The sequence below is a fragment of the Hevea brasiliensis genome, chromosome 7 (genome assembly GCF_030052815.1).
Source record: "Hevea brasiliensis isolate MT/VB/25A 57/8 chromosome 7, ASM3005281v1, whole genome shotgun sequence".
Classification (NCBI taxonomy): domain Eukaryota; kingdom Viridiplantae; phylum Streptophyta; class Magnoliopsida; order Malpighiales; family Euphorbiaceae; genus Hevea; species Hevea brasiliensis.
This window is the reverse complement of record NC_079499.1, coordinates 810,685-831,155: the sequence shown is the minus strand read 5'-3', so window position 1 is coordinate 831,155 and position 20,471 is coordinate 810,685. Positions and strand designations below refer to the sequence as shown.

The window sequence follows — 20,471 nt, the reverse complement described above, 5'->3', positions numbered from 1 at the left end:
CTCTTCTCTCATATCTACCCCTCCTAGGTCTTTCAACCTCAAAATCATAGTTATCAACCTCAACTTCATCAGATTCAACTACTGGAGGTACAAGATCCCTCCTATTTGGCCTTCTCTCATTTTGCCTATCTCTTTGCTCCAATCTTTCCAACCTATCTATGATTTCATTGCACACAACATACATTCTTTCAAATTATTGTCCTGACAACTGCATGTAGAATGGATTTTCACCTTCCCCTCACTACCATCACCCCTTCTAGACATGTTTTCGGACTGCAAGAAAATGGTTAGTGTAAAGAAAACACCTCACTCACTCCCTTACGTGTTTACACTCAACAGAGGACACTCCACTCGTGTTTAACTCAACAAGGCTTTTTCCCTCTTATGAACTCACCACTCTGTGCCTTTTACCTCTCTTGGCTATGTCCACAAGTTCTTATCAAACTCAAGTAACTCAAACCAAGACTGTACCCACAAAAATTTAACACACAATAAAATTCTTGAACGTGACGGATCAAAACGAGTAATCAAGAAAACAATAATGTGATTCAAGAAGTCAAGAAAAGAAAAGCTCAAGTATGGAAATGTAATGCAATAGGAATCAAGAAAGAAGACACCAAAATAAAAGAGTAGTAAGCTGGAAAAGAGACAACCTAAAGTAGAGATATTAAGCTTAAATATCCAAGTTTGCCACCAACTTATCACAATTACCAGCAGTTCACACAATACACCAAGAATTGCATAAATTTAGGATCACCAAGCAAATGAATGTATTTTGATCTGAAATTGAGTAGGCAAATGCAACCCAATACTGACTAATTGCTGCAAGAATTTCACGCTTTTCTTGACAGACTTACTATGTAAATCAAATATAATCGTGTCTGCCGCAAAATTTTGGTTCCCCACACAAACGATTAAATTTTGAGCTGAAATTTAATTTGAGAATAGCTCAAATGTGGCACAAATGGCTCAGAATTTTCAGAATTTCGTGGTGATTTGCTATGTGAACTTAATTTGATCTGCCGCAAAATTTTGGTTCCCCACACAAACGGATGAATTTTAAGCTGAAATTTAATTTGGGTACTACTGATATAGGGTATAAACACTCGGTAAATTTTCAGAAATTTCTGGGTATATTTGCTATGTGAACTTATTTTGATCGATTCTGCGGCAAAATTTTGGTTCCCTACACAAATGGTTGAATTTTAAGTTGAAATTTAATATGGGAACTACTGATATGGGGTATAAACACCTTGTAAATTTTCAGGAATTTCTAGGTCTATTTGCTATGTGAACATAATTTGATCGGTCTGCAAAATTTTGGTTCAAGAGTAAACGATATCAAACAACCCCCAAAATTTACACCCAATGTCTTAAACACACCCAAATAATGCTGGTATAGTTTCAGGCCAAATTGGTAAGTCGAACTCAATGAACCAGATAATCTCTCATGCTTAATATCAAAATGAAGGAAGCAAAATCGATGGCTAGAATAATCGCTTTAGCTTGATTAACCCAAAACCCTAAGACAAACCCAACAAAACAAATTTTTAAACAAACAGGTCCAACTAAACTCCAAGAGCCAAACAAAGAAATATGAAGAAGGTAAGAAACACAAAAAATAAAAGGCAAATAGAGAATCTACCTTGTTTGGACGTTCCTTTGCTCGATACCAAAGCGATGTGAACCTTCAAGTAATTGGTAACTTGAAAACCCACATTCAAGAATTAAATGAACAATATGGAAAGCACCAAATCAAGATGTATGAATTTGAATCTTTGAACCAAAGACAATCGATTGTTGTGTAATTCAAATAAAATATCAGAAATGGGATTCTTGACCTAATTCATATGGAGAATGAATAAACCAAGAATATTATGCACATTAAACCTTGCAAGATAGAATCTCAGCAAGTTAATGAGCTTCACAAGAACAAAGGCAACAGCCAATTTACTCACTAGAGGAGCAGGAACAATCTCTCATTAATATTCAAGTGTGTCCTCCACTCTCTCATTACACTTGTATTTATAGCCTCTTGGCTTCAAAACTAAAGACAAAAATATCCCTACTTTAGTAACAGCTGTAAGGAGCTTTAAGTCCAAACAAAAATTAATCTATCAAAAGACTAAAAACTCCTTAGAAAAAGTAAATTTAATGCAGCAGCAAATAAGGGCATTTAAGTCCAAAAGAGAAGTGGTTATAATAGATGGAATATTCCTTGAAAAAGGTGCCAGCAGATACATGTACATGGGTTGGATCTGGTGCATGCATGTCCACAGGTTATTCCATGTAATCTAATGCTCCACGTGACACTCGGTCACTTCTAAGCATAATTTTCATCAAATTTAATCCTTTACATTTTTCTTCATGCCATTCCAGCTTATAATCCTTGCTCCTTATGATTTCACAAATTAAATTCTGAAGTGATTTAGCTCTAGCTCTGGTAATTGGACCTTGGATGAAATCCTTTGTTGTGGATGTAGCTTGATTCTCATCACTTTTTCCCTCCTCATTTCGACGGCCAAAACCAAAACCTCCATGAACATTCTCATAGCCTTGCCTATCACTTCCTACATGTCCATTCAAATCTCCACCAATGAAAATATTTTCTTCATTCGATATGCTTTGCATTAAATCATACATATTTTCTCAAAACCTTTGTTTACTCTCACTATCTAGTCCTATTTGTGGGGCATCAGCACTAACTACATTTATTATTTTTCCTTCTAGTACTAGCTTTGTAACTAGTACACTTGCAAAATTTTCGCCAAGAATTGAACCCTGACCTGCCGCACTATGAGTTAGATACTCGGACACTCAGATTACTGGTAATTTTAGCATAGAAAGGAACTAATGTTTTGATGTGGTGTTAAGAGTGGAAAGGTAAATATAATTAATGGATGTTTGACGGGAGTAATGGGATTAGACAAGCAGAATGTAATTTCTTGATTCTTGATAGAATGATGAGCTTGTTACAGGTTATAATGGTTTTGCTTAAACCTGAAAATTGAGCTATGGCCTTGACTAAATTGGTCCCGGTGCCTGCAGTTACAAATGAATCTAATAGGACAGAACTGTCAACTGATCCTGCCACTGAAAGGTCAGAAAGCTGATAAGATGGTTGACGGTATGGACTTTGGAGAGCTTTGCAATGAGTATGAGTGCATTAGTAGCCCTTTGGTGGACCAGACAACTTCGGACATGGATTCCAATTTCAGATGTGATTTTCTTACTTTTGTTTTGCCTGTAGTGAACTGGAAGTCCTACTTTCTTAGTAATTGCAGGATCCAGTCAGGAGTTTTGCAGGTCGTGAGAAATACAAGAGACCGCTATGGGTAACTGGTGCACTGGACAACCCTTCCGTAGTGAGTCTAGATACCTTCTCCAAATGGCACCACAACTTTTGACCCTTTTCATTTAATCTTTCATTTTCAACTGATGATTACTCTCTTCTGGTTCTTGCAGAGTGTGCAAGAAATGGATATGTTGTCAACCAGTGTCCTGAGTATCAAGTGGACAATAATAAAAGGGAAGCCTAAATCTCTTGTAGCTGATATATGTGGAGATTTGATAATAAAAGTGAACTCCAGGTTCACTTTGAACCAGATTAGCGGCCAAGTGATTGAGTAATAAGGGTTATGGGATTTTTCAGCTTCATCACCTAGAGCTCAGGCATTCTTCTGGGCATCGCGACGCATGTTCGCTACAGTTGAGAATGGAAAATTTTGTCAAGAACTTGTCAAGCCATCTTCCAACCCAGAAGAAGACTTATCTTGACGCTTCTGGTGATCCAATAAAGGTTAGCTTTACTACAATCTAATTGCTGCTTCTCAAATTGGTAACAAATTTTTAATCTGCAAAACATCAAGCCTGTTCTACTAGGTATAGAATGGTTGTATGTAAGTCTGGTAACACGATCTGTCATCACCAATGAGCTTTTGTTAAGTGGTACTACAGTTATCTTCAAGACTGTGAGATCATATCCCAATGAAAAAAAAAAGATCTTTTACATCGAATTGTTGAAAGTAGTTACAGCAAAGTAAAGCCTGTTATTCATTTAGGGATAGGACTAAAAGCATCGTTAATCCCATTTGTTTCTATATTAGCCTGTTGTATCATTTGCTTATGAACACAGTTTTTCCAAAGTGGACGAAGGCTTCCAAAGAGACGCATACCAGATTGCACTATTTCTTGCAGTCCTTTACTTTGTTGTACAGTGTTTGAAGACAACCCTGTAAAGCATGTCATGCCATGTTCTGAAATCCATCTATCATTGTAGTTAATGTTGCAACAATCTTATTTTGTATAGTGTCCTTCCCACGGTAATGCAGTGTAACCAAATTATTATTTTTTTTTTACTGGTTTGGTTTTGCACTTATTCTTTCTGTCTTTTCCAGGACAGACGTGGACAGTTTGGTGTTGATCCTTTTTTTTTCTTTTATTATTTTTCTGTCTTCATATTAGTAAGAATTTTATTATTTTTAAAACACTTGAGTACTTTTGAATTATCATCAAACATAAAGTTTTTCCCAGTTAGCATTTAGTTAATTACTGGACGTTCAAAAAGAAAACTGGAACTTTGATGGACGAGTGCCAATCCAACAAGCTCCAGGCTCTTTGACACAAAAAAACAAAACCAAACATCCAGGCCATGAAACCCAGCAGCTATAATGATGTTTTAAGCTTATAAAAAATAACATTACATAACACAACACTTGTGAAGAAACCTAATAGAGAGGAAACTGACCTGCCAACTAGAAGGGGTAACTTGCATTATCTAAAAAGCACTTGCCCTTTTAATACAACCAACTTGAAATAAATAATGATCTAATTCCCAGAAAGGAGCTCAACACAAGCCACGAATAAAGGTATATATATGCATGTGGAGAAAGAATGAGTGAAAGACTTGTACTCGAGAATTAATCTATACCAAGGAGACTTTTGATTACATTATTGTACAAGGAAATTAAATAATGTACCATTTGTTGCAGTTTATGAAAATCTATGGAATACAGCAAACGCTAATAACAAAAATGTTATAATTCTTCCGCTTATCAGGTGAGAAGCTGCAGAAACATTGTGAGGCCCGACGGAATACACTGAACCAGAACTTTCATCCCTCACTTTGATGCTTGAAGAGCCTAAAACAAACAAGAACATTGAAAGAGAAAGGCAAGAATAAGTCTTTGATTCAATGATATGAACTGTATGCCAGAATGGGGAAGAACAAATCATTAAAGGAAACAGGGAGACTGGGAAAAAAACTCAACAGATGTATGCATCTATGATAAAACTATTTCCTCAGGAAGGTAAAGGTGACAATAGAGGAGACATGTGCAAATTGGCATAGTTAGGAATACTGAGGAAAATCCAAATCCAAACAATGATGTTACAGAGCTTTTGCAAATCCAAAAATATGAAGTTAAAAATTAAAATAAAGAAAAAGACCAAGAGATTAAAGAACCCAAAGGGTCGAAAACCATCTTGAATGCACTTATACGGTCAACTTTAGCATTTTTGCCTAGAATAACAAAAAATAAAAAGAAGCAAGGAAGAGAGTCTAGTTCTTTGTCTGGCTTCATTAAGTATGAATCAAAACACAAATCAAGTCATCAAATATAAAATTGAAGAAAGACTATATGGTACTCACAGTTGTACTCTGTCCATCCAATTGCCTGATTTTCGATGTCATATAAAACAAGCTTATTTGAAAGCACCAAATCTGTATTGAAAATAATTAGCAAGTTAAAATTTTAAACTGATGATTTTATTTTTATTTTCCAGTTAATGAAAATAAAAACAATTTATTATGTCATCTACTTCAACCAGTTCAGCTCAAATCAATATATGTGCAGCAGAACCCAAAGATTAACAAGAAGGCTCTGGGATACTTAGCAAGGACAAGAATGAAATTTAAAAGAAATTAAATTGCCATGGTGACTAGCACTTATTTACATTTTTCAAGCATGTCTTATAAATGATATTCCAAGTCATCAACTAATTTGTTAGATAAGAGTAAGAGACCAATGGAACTGTTCAGCTTTTTCATCATTCACTGTAAGACAAATGCTGTCTATTTTCACTTGCTAGAATGCAGAATCCATGGCCTTAAAATAGGCAGTTGTGCAGTTCCAGGCTAGGATGAGTTGAACTTAATCTGATAGTGTTCACCATTTCACCATCTACATTATGTGAAACGAAAAGTAACAATATTTAGAATGGAAAACCAATTGAAGACCATACCTCCTAAAAGAGTCATATCCCTACCATCCTTAGATTGCACCCCACTGTTTTGCCAACCAAAACACCATACATCATCCTGTAAAAAGTCATGAAAATAATGTATCATTTGGCTAGAAAAAAGTTATTATGACAAAACCCAAATCAAAGGATACTAAAAAACAATTAATGCACCAAACTTCTTCCCTAAAAAAAATTTTCAGCACTTTCAGCATTGTGGAACATCATGAAAACACTGAATAAGGACAACATATTAAGCTTTCAGCACAAAAAGTAGCTTGGAGTTTTCATTTCTTTGAAAGCTTTTCACCCTCAGGCAGGCCTCAATGGCTAAATGACAACAAACCCTTTCATCCATCACCCGTGATTAATATTTATTATTAAAATGATGACCACATATTTTATTGATATATCTTGCAAAATTCTTAAATTCATACGATGCAATGCTTCATTTCTGAAGAGGCTTGGTAGTTCAACACTCAATACAGTATCGAGGGCAATATTTCTAACATTGCATCATTTAACAAAATTAGAACCAAGAACGACAACCAATTTAGGATGAAGTTTAGTTGTGTTGAGTTGATTACAAACGCCATAATTCAGATGAAATATGTAGGTCCAAACAGTTACTAAAGTGAAACCAAATTTAGCTTGCTAGATGCACCATCATAATCTATATAAAATATGTTAAGCATCTCCTTTGTAATAGCTACTAACTAAAATGTATATGATATTTGCTAACGTTTGACTAATAACAAACCAAGAGAAAAGCCTTCAGGAAGATTTAAAGTCTATTGAATTAGGATTTCTATTCCCAATTTAATTAGAGTTATAAGCTTTATAACTAGAGCTAATTTTCTATTATTCAGTAGCTTTGGATTATGATTATTATTGAGATTAAATAAAATTATTGAGAATTATTTCTATTTCTCAACGATTGGTCATTATTTTGTTCTTTGTTCTTAGCTGTTCTACATTAATTTTGGTATCAAAGCCTAAAATCAAGCCAAATTTCCATTGCTCAGGAGAATCGATGACTGCATCTTTGATGCACTTGCTAGTACTAGTACATCTGAAAATTCTTAATTGGCTAGTTGTAAATAGCCCCAGACTATGCTGACACTGACACTGAGAGACAAAAGATAGGGAAGCGAATGAGATTAGATACCCCAGTAGTCCTAGTGCTTTTTGCAAAATTACCGACTTCCCATTCAAGTCTTCCCATTACTTAGACTCTCACCGGTGTTTTTGTCCATCGAAATTTTTCCCTGCTGCCTACAGTTCACAAAAAAAAATTCTTGAAAACCAGAAGAACCCAGCAACTCGTCGTCAGCTAATCTGTTTCTTCGCGTCATCGGAACTTCAGTTCGATGCAGTTTTAACCCGATGGATCGTGTATTCAGATCAGCTTCCGCACCCAATAAGCTCACCCTTGTTTTCAGCAGAAACAACTCTTAAAAGTTGAATTTCAAGTTTTTTTTTCTTCAAGTAAAGTATGTTTTCTTACTTCAAATGCCATGAAAAGTTATCTTGAGAGGCTAGAGGAGGAGATCAATTATTACAAAAATGTTCTCAAACAAATTAATTATGACATTGGATTTCATAAAGGTCAATTACTATTTCTATGTCCTTCAATTAGATAATTATAGTTATAGATGTGATCGTGAAAGATGCTCTTTCTTACATGGTGAATATCGAGAAGTTAGACAGATTTTACTAATAAGGAAAGAGAATATGAAGATTTACAATAATTCTTACAAGTTAAGGAATGAGAGCTTAAAGAATACAGGAAAGAATTTGTGGTAATATCGTGAATATAGACCAAAGAGCAATAGAAAAGAATGTGAATTAAACTAGAAGGATTAGATCTTCAGAAGTAAAGGAAACACTTAAGAGAATGAAAGTGGGTAAAGCCCGTGGACCCGATGGAATACCAATTGAAGTATGAAAGTGTTTGGAAGATGTAGGAGTGGCATGATTAACTAAATTATTTAATAAGATTCTAAACTCAAAGAAAATGCTTGATGAACGAAGGAAGAGTATTTTAGCACCTATTTTTAAAAATAAAGGAGACATACAGAATTGCTCAAACTACAGGGAAATTAAACTCATGAGCCATATTATAAAGTTGTGGGAGAGAGTTATGGAACATCGACTACGTCATGACACTTCTATCTCTCCCAATCAATTTGGCTTCATGCCCGTTCGTTCAACTATGAAAGCGATCTTCCTCATTAGAAACTTGATAGAGAAATAGAGATGGGAAGAAAGATCTACATATAGTTTTTATCGATTTGGAGAAGGCTTATGATAGTGTTTCAAATGATGTCTTATGAGAATGTTAGAACAAAAGAGGGTATCTATTAGGCACATATAAGTGCTGAAAAATATGTATGAAGGAGCAACTACTATTGTGCACACAGTGGAAAGGGACACAAGAGATTTTCTTATCTCAGTTGGATTACACCAAGGTTCAGCTATGAGCCCTTACCCTTTTACATTAGTTCTAGATGAATTGATGAAACATATACAAGAGAGTATCCCTTGGTATATGATGTTTGCGGATGATATAGTTCTGATGGATGAGACGCGAAAAGGAGTCAATAGAAAGCTAGAGCTTTGGAGAAGTACTCTAGAATCAAAGGACTTTAAGTTAAGTAGAACGAAGACAGAATACATGCATTGCAAGTTCAGTGAAGGCCGCACTAATGATAAGGAAGGAGTTAGCTTGGATGGAGTAGTATTGTCCCAAAGTAATCACTTTAAATATCTCAACTCAATCCTTCAAGCAGATGGGGGATGTGAGGAGGATGTTAGTCATAGGATTAAAGCCGGATAGTTAAAGTGGAGACGTGCCACGGGAGTTTTATGTAATCGCAAGATTCCCAATAAGTTGAAAGAAAAATTTTAATGTACAGTCATACGACCGGCTATATTATATGGTAGTACGTGTTGGGCAATGAAGGAGCCGTATGTGTCTAAGATGAGAGTTGCGGAGATGAGAATGTTAAAGTGGATGAGTGGCCATACTAGACTAGGTAAAGTCCGTAATGAGAGTATTAGAGAAAAGGGAGGAGTGGTGCCAATTGAGGATAAGTTGAGAGAAGGGAGATTGAGGTGGTTTGGTCATGTAAAGCATAGACATACAGAAGTTCCAATTAGACAAATAGAGCACATTGGGTTAGAGAATAGAAAAAAAAAAAAAGAAGGGATAAACCTAAACTGACTTGGAGGAGAGTAGTACAACATGACCTAGAAGCATTACACATTTCCAAGTATTTAACCCAAAATCGTTTAGAGTAGAGAAAGAGAATCCATATATCCGACTCCAATAAATTTTTAGGATAAAGGTTAAGTTGAGTTGAGTTGAGTATTTGCAGAAGTACTGCAACACAACCACCACAATATCTGTCAAGGGGCATTTATTTATGCAGAATGTTATAAATGAAATGCATAGCACTTTGCATAAACAACCATGCAACAAAAACAACTGAAATGATGATTTCATTAAACTTAAAAATGTTTACTTACACGAATTTGGAACAGATAGTCATGTGGATAAACACTCAAAGTAAGCGAATCTTCAAAATGAAACTTGACAACCGGAAATCCATCATCAACACTGCAAGAGTATGGGAAGCAAAGAAAATTTGAGGAGTCTTTTGTTTATGATAAGACATTAACAGTCAAATGCATTTGAACTAGTAGTTAGCACTAATACCAAAAAAGCTTTAAGAAAATAAGGAACATAATGTAGCAAAAAACACTGTTCTAACTGAATTATTCCCTGATATGACAAGGTATTCTTGAAGGGATATCTACAGGATTAACCCAATGTGGACTAACTACTGATAAACATATATGGATAGTGACAGAACAAACATTTACCATAGCCATATTTAAATAACTTTTCAAATTTAACAGCAGGTCCCAAAATAGAAACTTCATAGGAGTAATTGCACTTGACACCTTACTTTCCACTGTACTGAAAGCACAGAAACTGCTCCTCAACAGTATGCAATTTCAATCCAGGTTGCTGGGCCACAATCTAATTCAAGAAAACAAATAAATTCAGTCCGAGTCCTAGACACAGTAACAAACAAACTTCAAATGGAAGGAATGTAATTTGTATTAGGTACCTTAGTCATCATTGAATCATAAACTGTCTCTGGAAGATATGCCAAGGTAGTACCACTGTCGATTATTGTTCCTTTCCGATCTCCAGAATCAAATGTATCTGTTGGAAGTTCCAGAACATTATTGCCCACCTCTATTTCCTTCATGACAACATTGTAATGCGGCCTAAAGTATAATTACGAAAAAAAAATAGTATCATTAACCAAGATCTGACCTAATTGAGGGGTAAATGAAAAAAGAAAAAAAAACATTCAATAAGAAACAAGAAAGATTAAAAAGAAAATTTTTTTTTTTTTTAAAAAAAGAAAGATAAGAACAAGTGAGAGAGGAAAAAATAATAATGATCTAACTTCTTTCCACCAAAAATTCTTAATAAGTAATTACTTTAGAGACACTGAGACTTTGATATGCACTTGTAGTCTATCAAATTTATAAAAAAAAAAAAAAAATCTTTATTTGACCTTGGGTAAGACAATACAAGTGTTTTCTTCTCATCCCATCACAATGACAAGAACACATCACCAAATGTTTGGCAACAACTCAAATCATCATATAAAGTCACTTTTACAAGTAAATAGCCTTGAAAATGTTAACCAAAGATTCCATCATTTTAAATTATTCACTTTCATTCTATATTAAGTTCAAAAAAACACAAAAATTAGCACCATCTCCAATGTAATGGGGGAAAGCAATCTAAACTCTTTAACTTTTCTTTAATGAGAAATACACGAGCAACAGGAGGATATAGATATTCTTATGCTTGTGCCATTGTAGGTAACCTTTAGAAGGAAAATTTCTTGTAAATAAAGAAAAGGGTAAGACCATAAACTTTTGGAGACTTCTGTGATGTTGTGACAGATTTTTATTTCTCCCTTTCCTTTGGCTACTTTATGCCAGTTTTATATTCTCCCATTTACTTTTCTTTTTATTTGATCCCTCTATTCACACAAATAAGGTGTTATAGTCAAAATCTATGCAGAAAGCTCAATCACAATATCAGAAAAAGGAGGGCAAGTTAATTACAGCATCAGTTGAGAAGGGCAAATATTGCACAAGAACAATAAGAAAGATAAGATAGTGCCACATACTGATTTGCTACCATTGGAGTTGTATTTGCTTTTGGTGAGACTACCTCCCCAATAGCAAAGATTCCACCTCCATTTGCATTGTCCAGGCAATGCGCAAACATTTTTTTAACCTTTCCTGCTGCAGCAAGTTGTGAAATCATGGATGAGTTTGCCTGCCCAAAACCAAGTATTCCATCCAGTGCTTCACTGGATGTACCTAACTCCCCAGATTGTTTGGCTCCACATCTGTCCCATTACAGTGAATATGTTAATGGAAAGAAGAAGCAATTCAACAAAATACATTCTTAAACTGAAAACCAAGAATTAAGCACATGTGGCATATGGACATTCATTCTCTGATGGGACAATCTGTCACGGAAACCTTTAGATTAGGGTTTCTGATCCAAGAATTTCGAAGAGAAGAAGAGAAAGAAGAGAAGGAGAAGAAGAGATAGCAAAGAATAGAGAATAGAGATGAGAATTAGAGAAAGAGAATAGAAAATAGGAGAAAAGAGTATTCTTTATTGATCTTTACTGCTGACAAATTATACAGGTATATTTCCCATTTATAGTGCAATCCTGTAACTGTTCTAGTAACTCCCTAACTGCTTAACTACTTGAGTTATATTTCCAGCTCAGTCCCTCTTATCCACTTGTGACAATCTTCGTTCTAAAGGTTCAGCAAATGATAGATATGTGCATCTGCATGCAAAAGATATGCAGGGAGCGAGAGAGAGAGAGAGAGAGAGAGAGAGGGAAGTGGAGTGGAGTGGGCGAGGGTTATGTAGTCTACTAGACCCCATTCCATAATTGAGTTCATTTTTAACACAAACCTATCTACCTAATAAAAACAGCAATAATCAATTTCAAGAATGCAATACATTACCAATTCAACATCCTGTCTTCGTTTTTACTTGATATAGCTATAAGATAATATATTTGGTGATTTAAGCTAGTTTTACCAGATAAAAGTTCTTGTCCTACAGCCAGAAATACTGAGCTTGGTAGCATGAAAATTTTAGTGCATACACAAACAATCCAAAATTAATAGCTAGTTCTATATAAGCATCGAGTGTTGCTAGTTTTATCATTTAGCTAGTCAATGCACCTAGGAAAATAGTGCAGGTCATAAGCAGGTGTCTTCATTGTCCTTCCTTTCCAACACCCATAGCACAGGCTCTAATTTAACCAACAGAAGTTACACCACAACCAAGCGCTTCAATGTTGGACATCAATTTCAAAGTTCTTCAAACATCTAATAGCCACAAGTACTGTAGGTTGTTTCCGCAAAACAAAACTAGACAATTTACTGTAAACATTGCAACTCACCCAAATATAACACTTCCATTCGCTGATGCAGTTTGAAGATTTCCGGTAACTCTTTCAAACTGCAAATTGTCCCTCACAAAGAATCCAGCTGTTGAGCTTCCGTCACCATAAACAACATTGTATTGGCAGGGAATGTCTTTTGTGCAACCCTGGAGCACGCCGTTGTATGTAGCAGCACAAAATTCATCATCACAATAAATCTTTGTAGCAGAAGCAGAAGTCGTTGGATCATACAATGTCAATTTTACCTTTTATAATGTAAAAACATAAAGAAAAATATTACTCAAAAGGAAGGTCAACATAAAACTTAGTAAACAACCAGGATACTGAACTTTAAGATATTGTGTGCAAATGTCGTGCATGTATTCAGAATATAGAGAGATTTAGTTTAGTTGTTAAAGAGGCATACACCAAGATCACTTTTTGTGGGACACCTGTCGCAGTTGGCACAATTCACCCACAGAATGTCACTGCCAGTATCAACTTGCACAAAGTAGTCCTTTGGTGGATTTCCAAGCCCAATTTTGGCAAAGTAAAGGCTAAAGAAATAAATGAAGAAATCATATAAGCACCCAAAATGAATTATACAAAATATGCATGAGTTGATGAGTAAAAAGACAATATTATTCCATCCATTTCGCGAGATTCTAGATATTATTTTCCTCATTTTCCTCAATCATCTTAACAATGAAACAGAATGGTGGAATTTACATCAGAGAGGAACATAATTACAGCACATCTAACCAAAAATTTCCAAAACAGATCAACAAATACAAATAGAAGGAATATTGGATACAAAAACGAAATAAAGTCATGAACATGACAAAATATCAAAGAACAACCAATATAAACAACAGTGAAAACATTGTTGATTCCTTCCAAATAAACCCAATTCGCTGCAACATCAATTACAAGCATAGCAAGCAGCAAAAGTAAGTCTAGGATAAAGCTGATAATTGGATCTAGAACCAATTGCAATTGCATATATAAGCAGAAAAAGTAACCTCACCCAACAATTAATATGAAACATGATCACCTCCACTTATTAAAAACAAAGCAAAAATAAAATAAAAATTGTAGCTGGAATTTATATAGAACCGACCCAGCTTCAGCTGGATGGCCATTGCCACCTAAAGGGAGATCGACAGCGGAGAGAATTCTCCGGTGACGGCGAGCATCATGGGCTTTTAATGCGCTGAGGCTGCGTTCTTTACCAGCAAACTTATTTTGGACCTTAAAAACGACATTCCCAGAAGCTAAAAACACAAAACCCAATTGAAAAAGAACCGCCACCGTTAAACCCACCAGCAATCTCCTCAGATCCATCGTCACGCACCGCCACCAAAGTCTCAAGTGCCTTTGCTATCAAAAAGAAAAGTAATCGAGCTAAATTAAATTAAGCTCGTATTTAATTTTCTTCCCGGCTTTTGTTATCGTCTTCTTTCTCCCTCTCTCCCTCTCTCCCTTTCGGTATTAAGAGAAAGGTATTAAGGCGGCGGTTCTGAGAGATTTCTTAGGGGGTTGAAATTGAAAGAAAGAAAGAAAGAAAGAAAGAAAAGGGTATGAGAAAGAAAAGAAGAGAAGTGGAAGGAAAGGTTCACAATGCCCGTTTTCAACGGCAAACCACACGTCCGTCCTTACAATGTAACGTGAAGAGAACGTTGGTCTACTTCTTCGGCTTCTTTTTTTTTTTTTTTTCTTTTTCAATAAATTTTCTTGCTTGGGTGTGCCTATCTGTCTTGGTCTGTCTCCATAGGTAAAGCAAAGTCCTTTTTGAGGTATTGGGTAGTTTTCTTTCTCTCTCTGTTTTCTCAAACGTTGGGGTTTGATCCTTGACGTTGTTATCTCTCTGGTTCTTCAGAGAACATAGAGTAAAGATTATCCATTTTCAGATTCTGAGTTCCTTGCTACTTGGAATCTTTTTAACATCTGCAAGTAGTTGTCTTGTATTGACTTCCTGTGCCCGTCTCCCTCTTTTTCTTTTTTTTTTTTTTTAAATTAATCATTTGCATTCAATCCATAATTCAACTTATATTTATAAATTTCGAATAATAAAATAAAATTATAGTGAGACTTGAATTTACATTTTTTTATCCATAAAAAGAAATTAAAAAAAAAAAAACAGATAAAAGGTTAATGCATGAATGAGATAAAAAGTGTCTAATTCATCTTTAAGAAAGGTCGATAATATATATATATATATGTATAATCCAAAACAGAAGGGAGAAGAGTGCGGCACCATTACAAAAGAGGGAGGTGGATTTTATGCCACATTCCACATGGTGCTATTTTATTGAGAAAAAAAAAAAAAAGAATGTAAATGATTTTTAAGATTTTAAATCAAATTAAAAGCTTATATCATATTGATCAAAATTTTAATAAACTTAACGTATTTTATTATTTTAATTCAAAAATCAAATTTATATTAAATTAAAATTATATATGTGTTTTATAATTTTTGGATATGTCATATAATTTAATATAATTATATATTTATATATAATTAAAATGATAATTTATATATAATTTCATATTAATTTCATATTTCTACCTTTCTAAATATTTTTAATTATAAATATATTAAATTACTTTATAATTAAATATATATTATACAATATATTATATATTAACAATTAATTCTGAAGATTAAAATGGTAATTTAAGTTTTTTTATAATAATAATCGTATAAAATTATCTCAATAATTAGAATTGAAGAAGTATAATTTTGAATTTAAGTGACAATATAAAACTATTTTAAGAATATATCAATTGAATTTCATTTAATAATTTAAAAGTCCTTTCTTCATTTTTATTTGCTTTTAAATCTTTATGATTGCTTGATCTCAAGGTATATTTTCTCTATAATATGGAACAAAGAATGAAAATTTTGATATCAATTTTAGAATATTATTAAATATATTAGTTAAAATTTATTTAATTATTTAATTTACATATAAATATATAATTTTATATATAATAAACATGAAGAAATTTATTAAATTAATTTAGAATTCAATGAAAACATACTCCTAAGTGCTAAATGAAAGGGGAATTAAAGCTCATATTTTCAAAATTTCAAGACAATAGAAAAACCCATAGAAAAGCCAAAAATCTTAGGATCAATAATTTTTTAGAAAAATCTTTATAGTGAGAAAAAAACAAAGGAACTTGTTCCTATCAGGAGATGACATGAAAAGATAGCAAAATGGAAATGGGCCAACCCCACTTTGCAAATGGGTGTCCATTTCTTTCTTTCTTCCTTGTAGGGACAAGGGTGTTGCTCTCCTTTTTTATGTGAACCACATGGGACTACTTCAAGAAATATCAACTTTGGCCCCATTTTGCATTTTGTTTTAGAGTTTTTTGGAAAATTTTATTTAAATTTTAATAATTTTTAATGTTCTTTAATTAATATATTTAAAAAATATTTTTCCTAATAATAATATTAAACAAATCTTTTATATAATAAATTTTAATTTAGTAATATTAAAAAAATATTTTTTGAAAATGTATATTTTAATTCAATCTTTAAAATAATTAAATTGCGTTTAAGAATTTATTTATATTCATATAAATGATTCTAACCCTCTCATTTTTTTTTATATTTATTTTTAAATTGCTTCAAAGCCATTAACATGGAATTTTCCATTTTTCACAAAATCTTAGATGCCAAAAAAATCCCAATGCCATGTGTCTTTTTCTCAAAACGATTATAGGCTCTTGTTAATCCTGTCGCTGCAAGGTTTCATAGGTGACCAATCTACCCCCCCAATTACTAAATAATTTTATGCTTTTAATGAGGGGGTAATTACGTCTTTCAAATGATCTCACTTTCACTTGCAACCTTATTAGAAAATTTTAATTTTGAGTCAAAATTAAAATTAAATTAAAAAGTTTGATCAATTTTATTTTTAATTTTTAACTCAGTATAATTTAATTTAATTTAATTTAAATTCATCTATTATTTTTTAAAAAATAAAAAGAGAAATTTTTTATTTTTACCCAAATATGATCAGAATCAAGTACACAAGTTTCAACTAGGGCTGAGCACAATACGGTTCAAATCAAAAAATTAAACCGAACTGATTCAATTTGGTTCAATCGGTTCGATTTTAAAAGTTAATCGGTCCGGTTCGATTTTAATTTATAAAAATTTCGGTTATTTCGGTTAAGTTCGATTTTAAAAATAAAAAAATCTGTTAAACCGAACCGAACCGAATAGTGATTTATATAGTCAAATCGAACTAAATCGAACCGAATCAATTTTTGAATTAATTTATTTTTATGAAAAATGTATGAATTATATTTAATTTTATATATATTAATTGTTTAATTTCATTGATTTATGGTTATTAGGTTCAAACCAAAGTTAAAATTAGACCAAATAACTTAAAAATCAAGTCTAAATTAAAATTAATAAAAAATCAAACCGATCGGTTTAAACCGAACCGAACCGAATTAAAACAGTTCGGTTCGATTCAATTTTTCACTAACTTCGGTTCAGTTCGATTTCTGAAATTAATGATTTGATTTTGATAATTTAATTCGATTCGATTTGATTTGATTCGATTTAAATCGATTGTTCACCCCTAGTTTCAACTATCCCCTTTGTCATGAACTGACAGATATACCCTCAAGATGATCACAAGGCTAATTTCGTCATTCCATAATAACAACACCCCAGATAATATCAGTTTGTTATTCTTCGTCACTGTCCTGTACTCTCTGGAGCGCCTTCAAATCTCCACCCCCATTTTCATTTTCTTTCAAACAATTCAAGATCATTTCTTTCTATTGCATGATGTCTCTGATCCGATTCTCAATCTCTCCTACCACTTCCGTTCGTTCCTCGCCCTTCTCCTTCCCCAGCTTACAATTGCACCCGATCGTGTGCTCCCCCGTCACCAAAGACTCATTATCTTCTTCTTCTTCCTCTTCTAAGCTCTTAAACTCAAGCTCAACAAGCAGCTTTTCACTGTCTTTGAAGGATGTCAAGAGGAACTGTTGGGCTTTCAGGGTGAGGTCGAGCTTGGATACTGTGGGTCCTACAGCTACCGTGGGACAGGTTACTGAGGTCACCAAGGACACCTTCTGGCCTATCGTCAAGTCCGCCGGCGATAAGACTGTCGTCCTTGACATGTACACTCAATGGTAATATAGACGTGCTTTCGTAATTCCGTTTCAGTTAAGTTTGCTGTTGAAATTTGTTTCATTAATTTTTTTAAAATTCACAACGACAAGTCGTTTCTATCCCTATAACAGAACGAACGCTTCTCTAAGGAAGTGTCATGTCGTCTGCTCAACAACATGTCGAAAAGAAATCCATGTAGAATCTTATTCCTAGATCTCCATGTATAGTAATCAGTAAACATATGCAGGCCAAGCTAATTTCGCAGTGATAATGGGAAGAGCTTTGCTTTTCAATTTCATGAAGCTTTTGCTAGTAAATCTCTACTCTGCCCAAACTGTTGAAGTTGGTTGGTGTATCTAGAAAAATCTTAGGCAGGAGCGATGGGTTCAATACCTGGACCTTTTGTTCCAAAGAACCGATAAAATACCAACATCTAAACACACACAAACGCATGAGAGAATGGGATGTGTCCAGTAAAGAGTCTGTTAGATGTTGAAGTCTGATGGTAATTGTTAAGCACAGTAACAGGCAATAGGGTAAGACCATACAAACATATGCCAAGAGACTTTGGAAGCTTTTCTGTGATAAAATCTTCCCATCCTTGGCAACATTTCTGTAAACTTGATATTTCCTCTTTATGATTAGGATAAAGGATCCCACATGTATGTTCTTGAATGCAGACTGACTTCAACTTCTGGCATCAGGACACCTCCATGTTTTTTGAATAGCCCTCTGCCCATATTTCAGATTTCCAATCGTCAAACGAGAGAAATTTCATTTCTTCATTTTCAATTTCATGAAATACAGAAGACATATCCTTATCTCTATTTCAATTATTTGGGAATTTTCTCTTTATTGTGTTTTCCTTTTGGTGTTCTTCAGGTGTGGACCTTGTAAGGTGATGGCTCCCAAATTTAAAGATTTGTCAGAGAATTACCTTGATGTTGTCTTCTTAAAGCTTGATTGCAACAAAGATAACAAGGTTTTTAATTTGCTTTCTCTGCCCTCTTTAAACATGGATGACGTTACAATAAGTCTTACATTATTCTAAGGAAATCTTCCCTTTTTCCAATTTTCTCTGTTCATCATAGTTATTTGATGGCTAATCTGTTACTGTTGGCAGCCATTGGCAAAGGAGCTTGGCATAAGGGTGGTGCCTACTTTCAAGATTCTCAAGGACAGCAAGATTGTAAGGGAAGTGACAGGAGCCAAATTTGATGATTTAGTGGTTGCCATAGAGGGTGTTAGATCCAGCTGATTCTCCTTTCTCCAGTAAAAAAGTAAATAAAAAATAAAAAAATAAAAAATAAAAACTTGATAAGGACCAGGTACCAATATGGGCTTCAAAATATGAAAAATAATGAATTTCTGCTTGTAGTTACCCGCTGAACCTTTTTTCAGGGAAAATCGAAGTTAGATGAAAACAGGTAAAGATGAGATTATGTTCTGCTTCAGGAAATAAAGAAATGGGGTATGATTCTTTTTTTAGTTGTTTCCATTTCCCTGAAGAAGCTGTAGTATCCAAGAAAAGGGAATGATGTAAATGCCAATGAAGCAAATTGTGAACTGATTTTAGTTAACTAAATAGTAATTTTTATTGCATGGTGCTATTGAAACTTTTCTTGGTTTAGGGTTCTCTTCTTGCCGCTATATCTTCTTTATTATTCCTGTGGTCTAACTTTGTTGTATTTTTATATTATTTGATAATTTTCTTTTGTCTCTTATTAAAAAATCGGAGTTTGCTTTTTTACTCTTTGTACTAATTGCACTAACAATTATAGAAATAAGGAAAAAAATAATTTTGTTTTAAATTTAATTGAGGAGATTCCACCCATTATGAGTTATCAAACCCCTCTTTCAGCTTCCATAACTGTTACTCAATTGTGACCTTCTGATCTAATAAATCTAACATCTTCTCTTTCTCTATCTTCTCTTTGTCGATGTACACTCTCTTCTAGAATTGATAATCTAGTAGAGATATTCACTCTTCCAGAAGGAGCTCAAGTAGAGGAATCTCTTCTTCCTCTTCTTAGTCTTTATAATGTTTATCGAAGACATGGTTCACTTACCAGAAGTATTAGATCTGTACTTTCGTCACGCAGATCTCTTCCAAAGTAGTATGTCTAAGCTTCTAAAATGGATCAATGCAGCCTTCAGTCTATTACGACTGAGCAGTATGTGACTTTTAAGATTCTGGCTTCTCTAGTTCCTACCTGGAGGGCTCAAGGATATTCGCATCTTCATTTTGGCGCAGTTTGATTGATGCTTAGTCTCCACGGTAGACATGGTCTCCCAGTAACTGCACGAGTATCCTTATTAGACACCCGATTCCTTCAGTATGAACATGCTGTAATCGGAACATGTCTAACTATACTCCACTTCCCTAATTACAACATGTCATTAAGGGATCCAAATCTCTACACCGCCTTAAAAGTTCAAGTTCAAATCACTGGAGCAGAATAAGTGACTTCCTCTATGATAGCCACTCTATATCACCAGATTATTTACAAGCTTCAAAATCATGCGGTTGATTTATCTCAACCAAGTATTTCAAATGAAGCTCTTCT

General features: G+C 34.0%; 2 protein-coding genes and 1 long non-coding RNA gene across 3 annotated transcripts; 2 read left to right on the top strand and 1 right to left on the bottom strand.

The window, feature by feature from the left end:
* The first annotated feature begins 3,035 nt into the window (after positions 1-3,035).
* Positions 3,036-4,411, top strand: LOC131181450 (uncharacterized). The gene is made up of 2 exons (XR_009149949.1): positions 3,036-3,365; positions 3,466-4,411. It is a non-coding gene; the product is annotated as an uncharacterized LOC131181450 (long non-coding RNA).
* Positions 4,412-4,894: 483 nt separating this feature from the next.
* LOC110659916 (aspartic proteinase 36) lies at positions 4,895-14,700 on the bottom strand. The gene is made up of 10 exons (XM_058149557.1): positions 13,876-14,700; positions 13,183-13,312; positions 12,774-13,021; positions 11,466-11,690; positions 10,380-10,542; positions 10,215-10,288; positions 9,772-9,862; positions 6,244-6,319; positions 5,651-5,722; positions 4,895-5,141 (listed from the first exon to the last, which is right to left on the bottom strand). The coding sequence occupies exons 1-10, from the start codon at positions 14,097-14,099 to the stop codon at positions 4,993-4,995; spliced, it is 1,452 nt and encodes a 483-aa protein (XP_058005540.1). The 5' UTR covers positions 14,100-14,700; the 3' UTR covers positions 4,895-4,992.
* A 2,776-nt stretch (positions 14,701-17,476) lies between these two features.
* Positions 17,477-19,520, top strand: LOC110659917 (thioredoxin F-type, chloroplastic). The gene is made up of 3 exons (XM_021818003.2): positions 17,477-17,924; positions 18,787-18,886; positions 19,028-19,520. The coding sequence occupies exons 1-3, from the start codon at positions 17,572-17,574 to the stop codon at positions 19,160-19,162; spliced, it is 588 nt and encodes a 195-aa protein (XP_021673695.2). The 5' UTR covers positions 17,477-17,571; the 3' UTR covers positions 19,163-19,520.
* The last annotated feature ends 951 nt before the right edge of the window (positions 19,521-20,471 follow it).

What these genes read in the sequence shown, in the direction of transcription:
- LOC110659916 (XM_058149557.1), bottom strand. Translation starts at nt 14,099, where the DNA reads ATGGATCTGAGGAGATTGCTGGTGGGTTTAACGGTGGCGGTTCTTTTT. An exon ending in GGCCATCCAGCTGAAGCTGG is followed by an intron (nt 13,313 to 13,875) that starts GTCGGTTCTATA and finishes TTATTTCTTTAG; the next exon opens with CCTTTACTTTGCCAAAATTG. An exon ending in GGATATGACTCTTTTAGGAG is followed by an intron (nt 5,723 to 6,243) that starts GTATGGTCTTCA and finishes TTTTCAATACAG; the next exon opens with ATTTGGTGCTTTCAAATAAG.
- LOC110659917 (XM_021818003.2), top strand. Translation starts at nt 17,572, where the DNA reads ATGATGTCTCTGATCCGATTCTCAATCTCTCCTACCACTTCCGTTCGT. An exon ending in CTTGACATGTACACTCAATG is followed by an intron (nt 17,925 to 18,786) that starts GTAATATAGACG and finishes GGTGTTCTTCAG; the next exon opens with GTGTGGACCTTGTAAGGTGA. An exon ending in ATTGCAACAAAGATAACAAG is followed by an intron (nt 18,887 to 19,027) that starts GTTTTTAATTTG and finishes TACTGTTGGCAG; the next exon opens with CCATTGGCAAAGGAGCTTGG.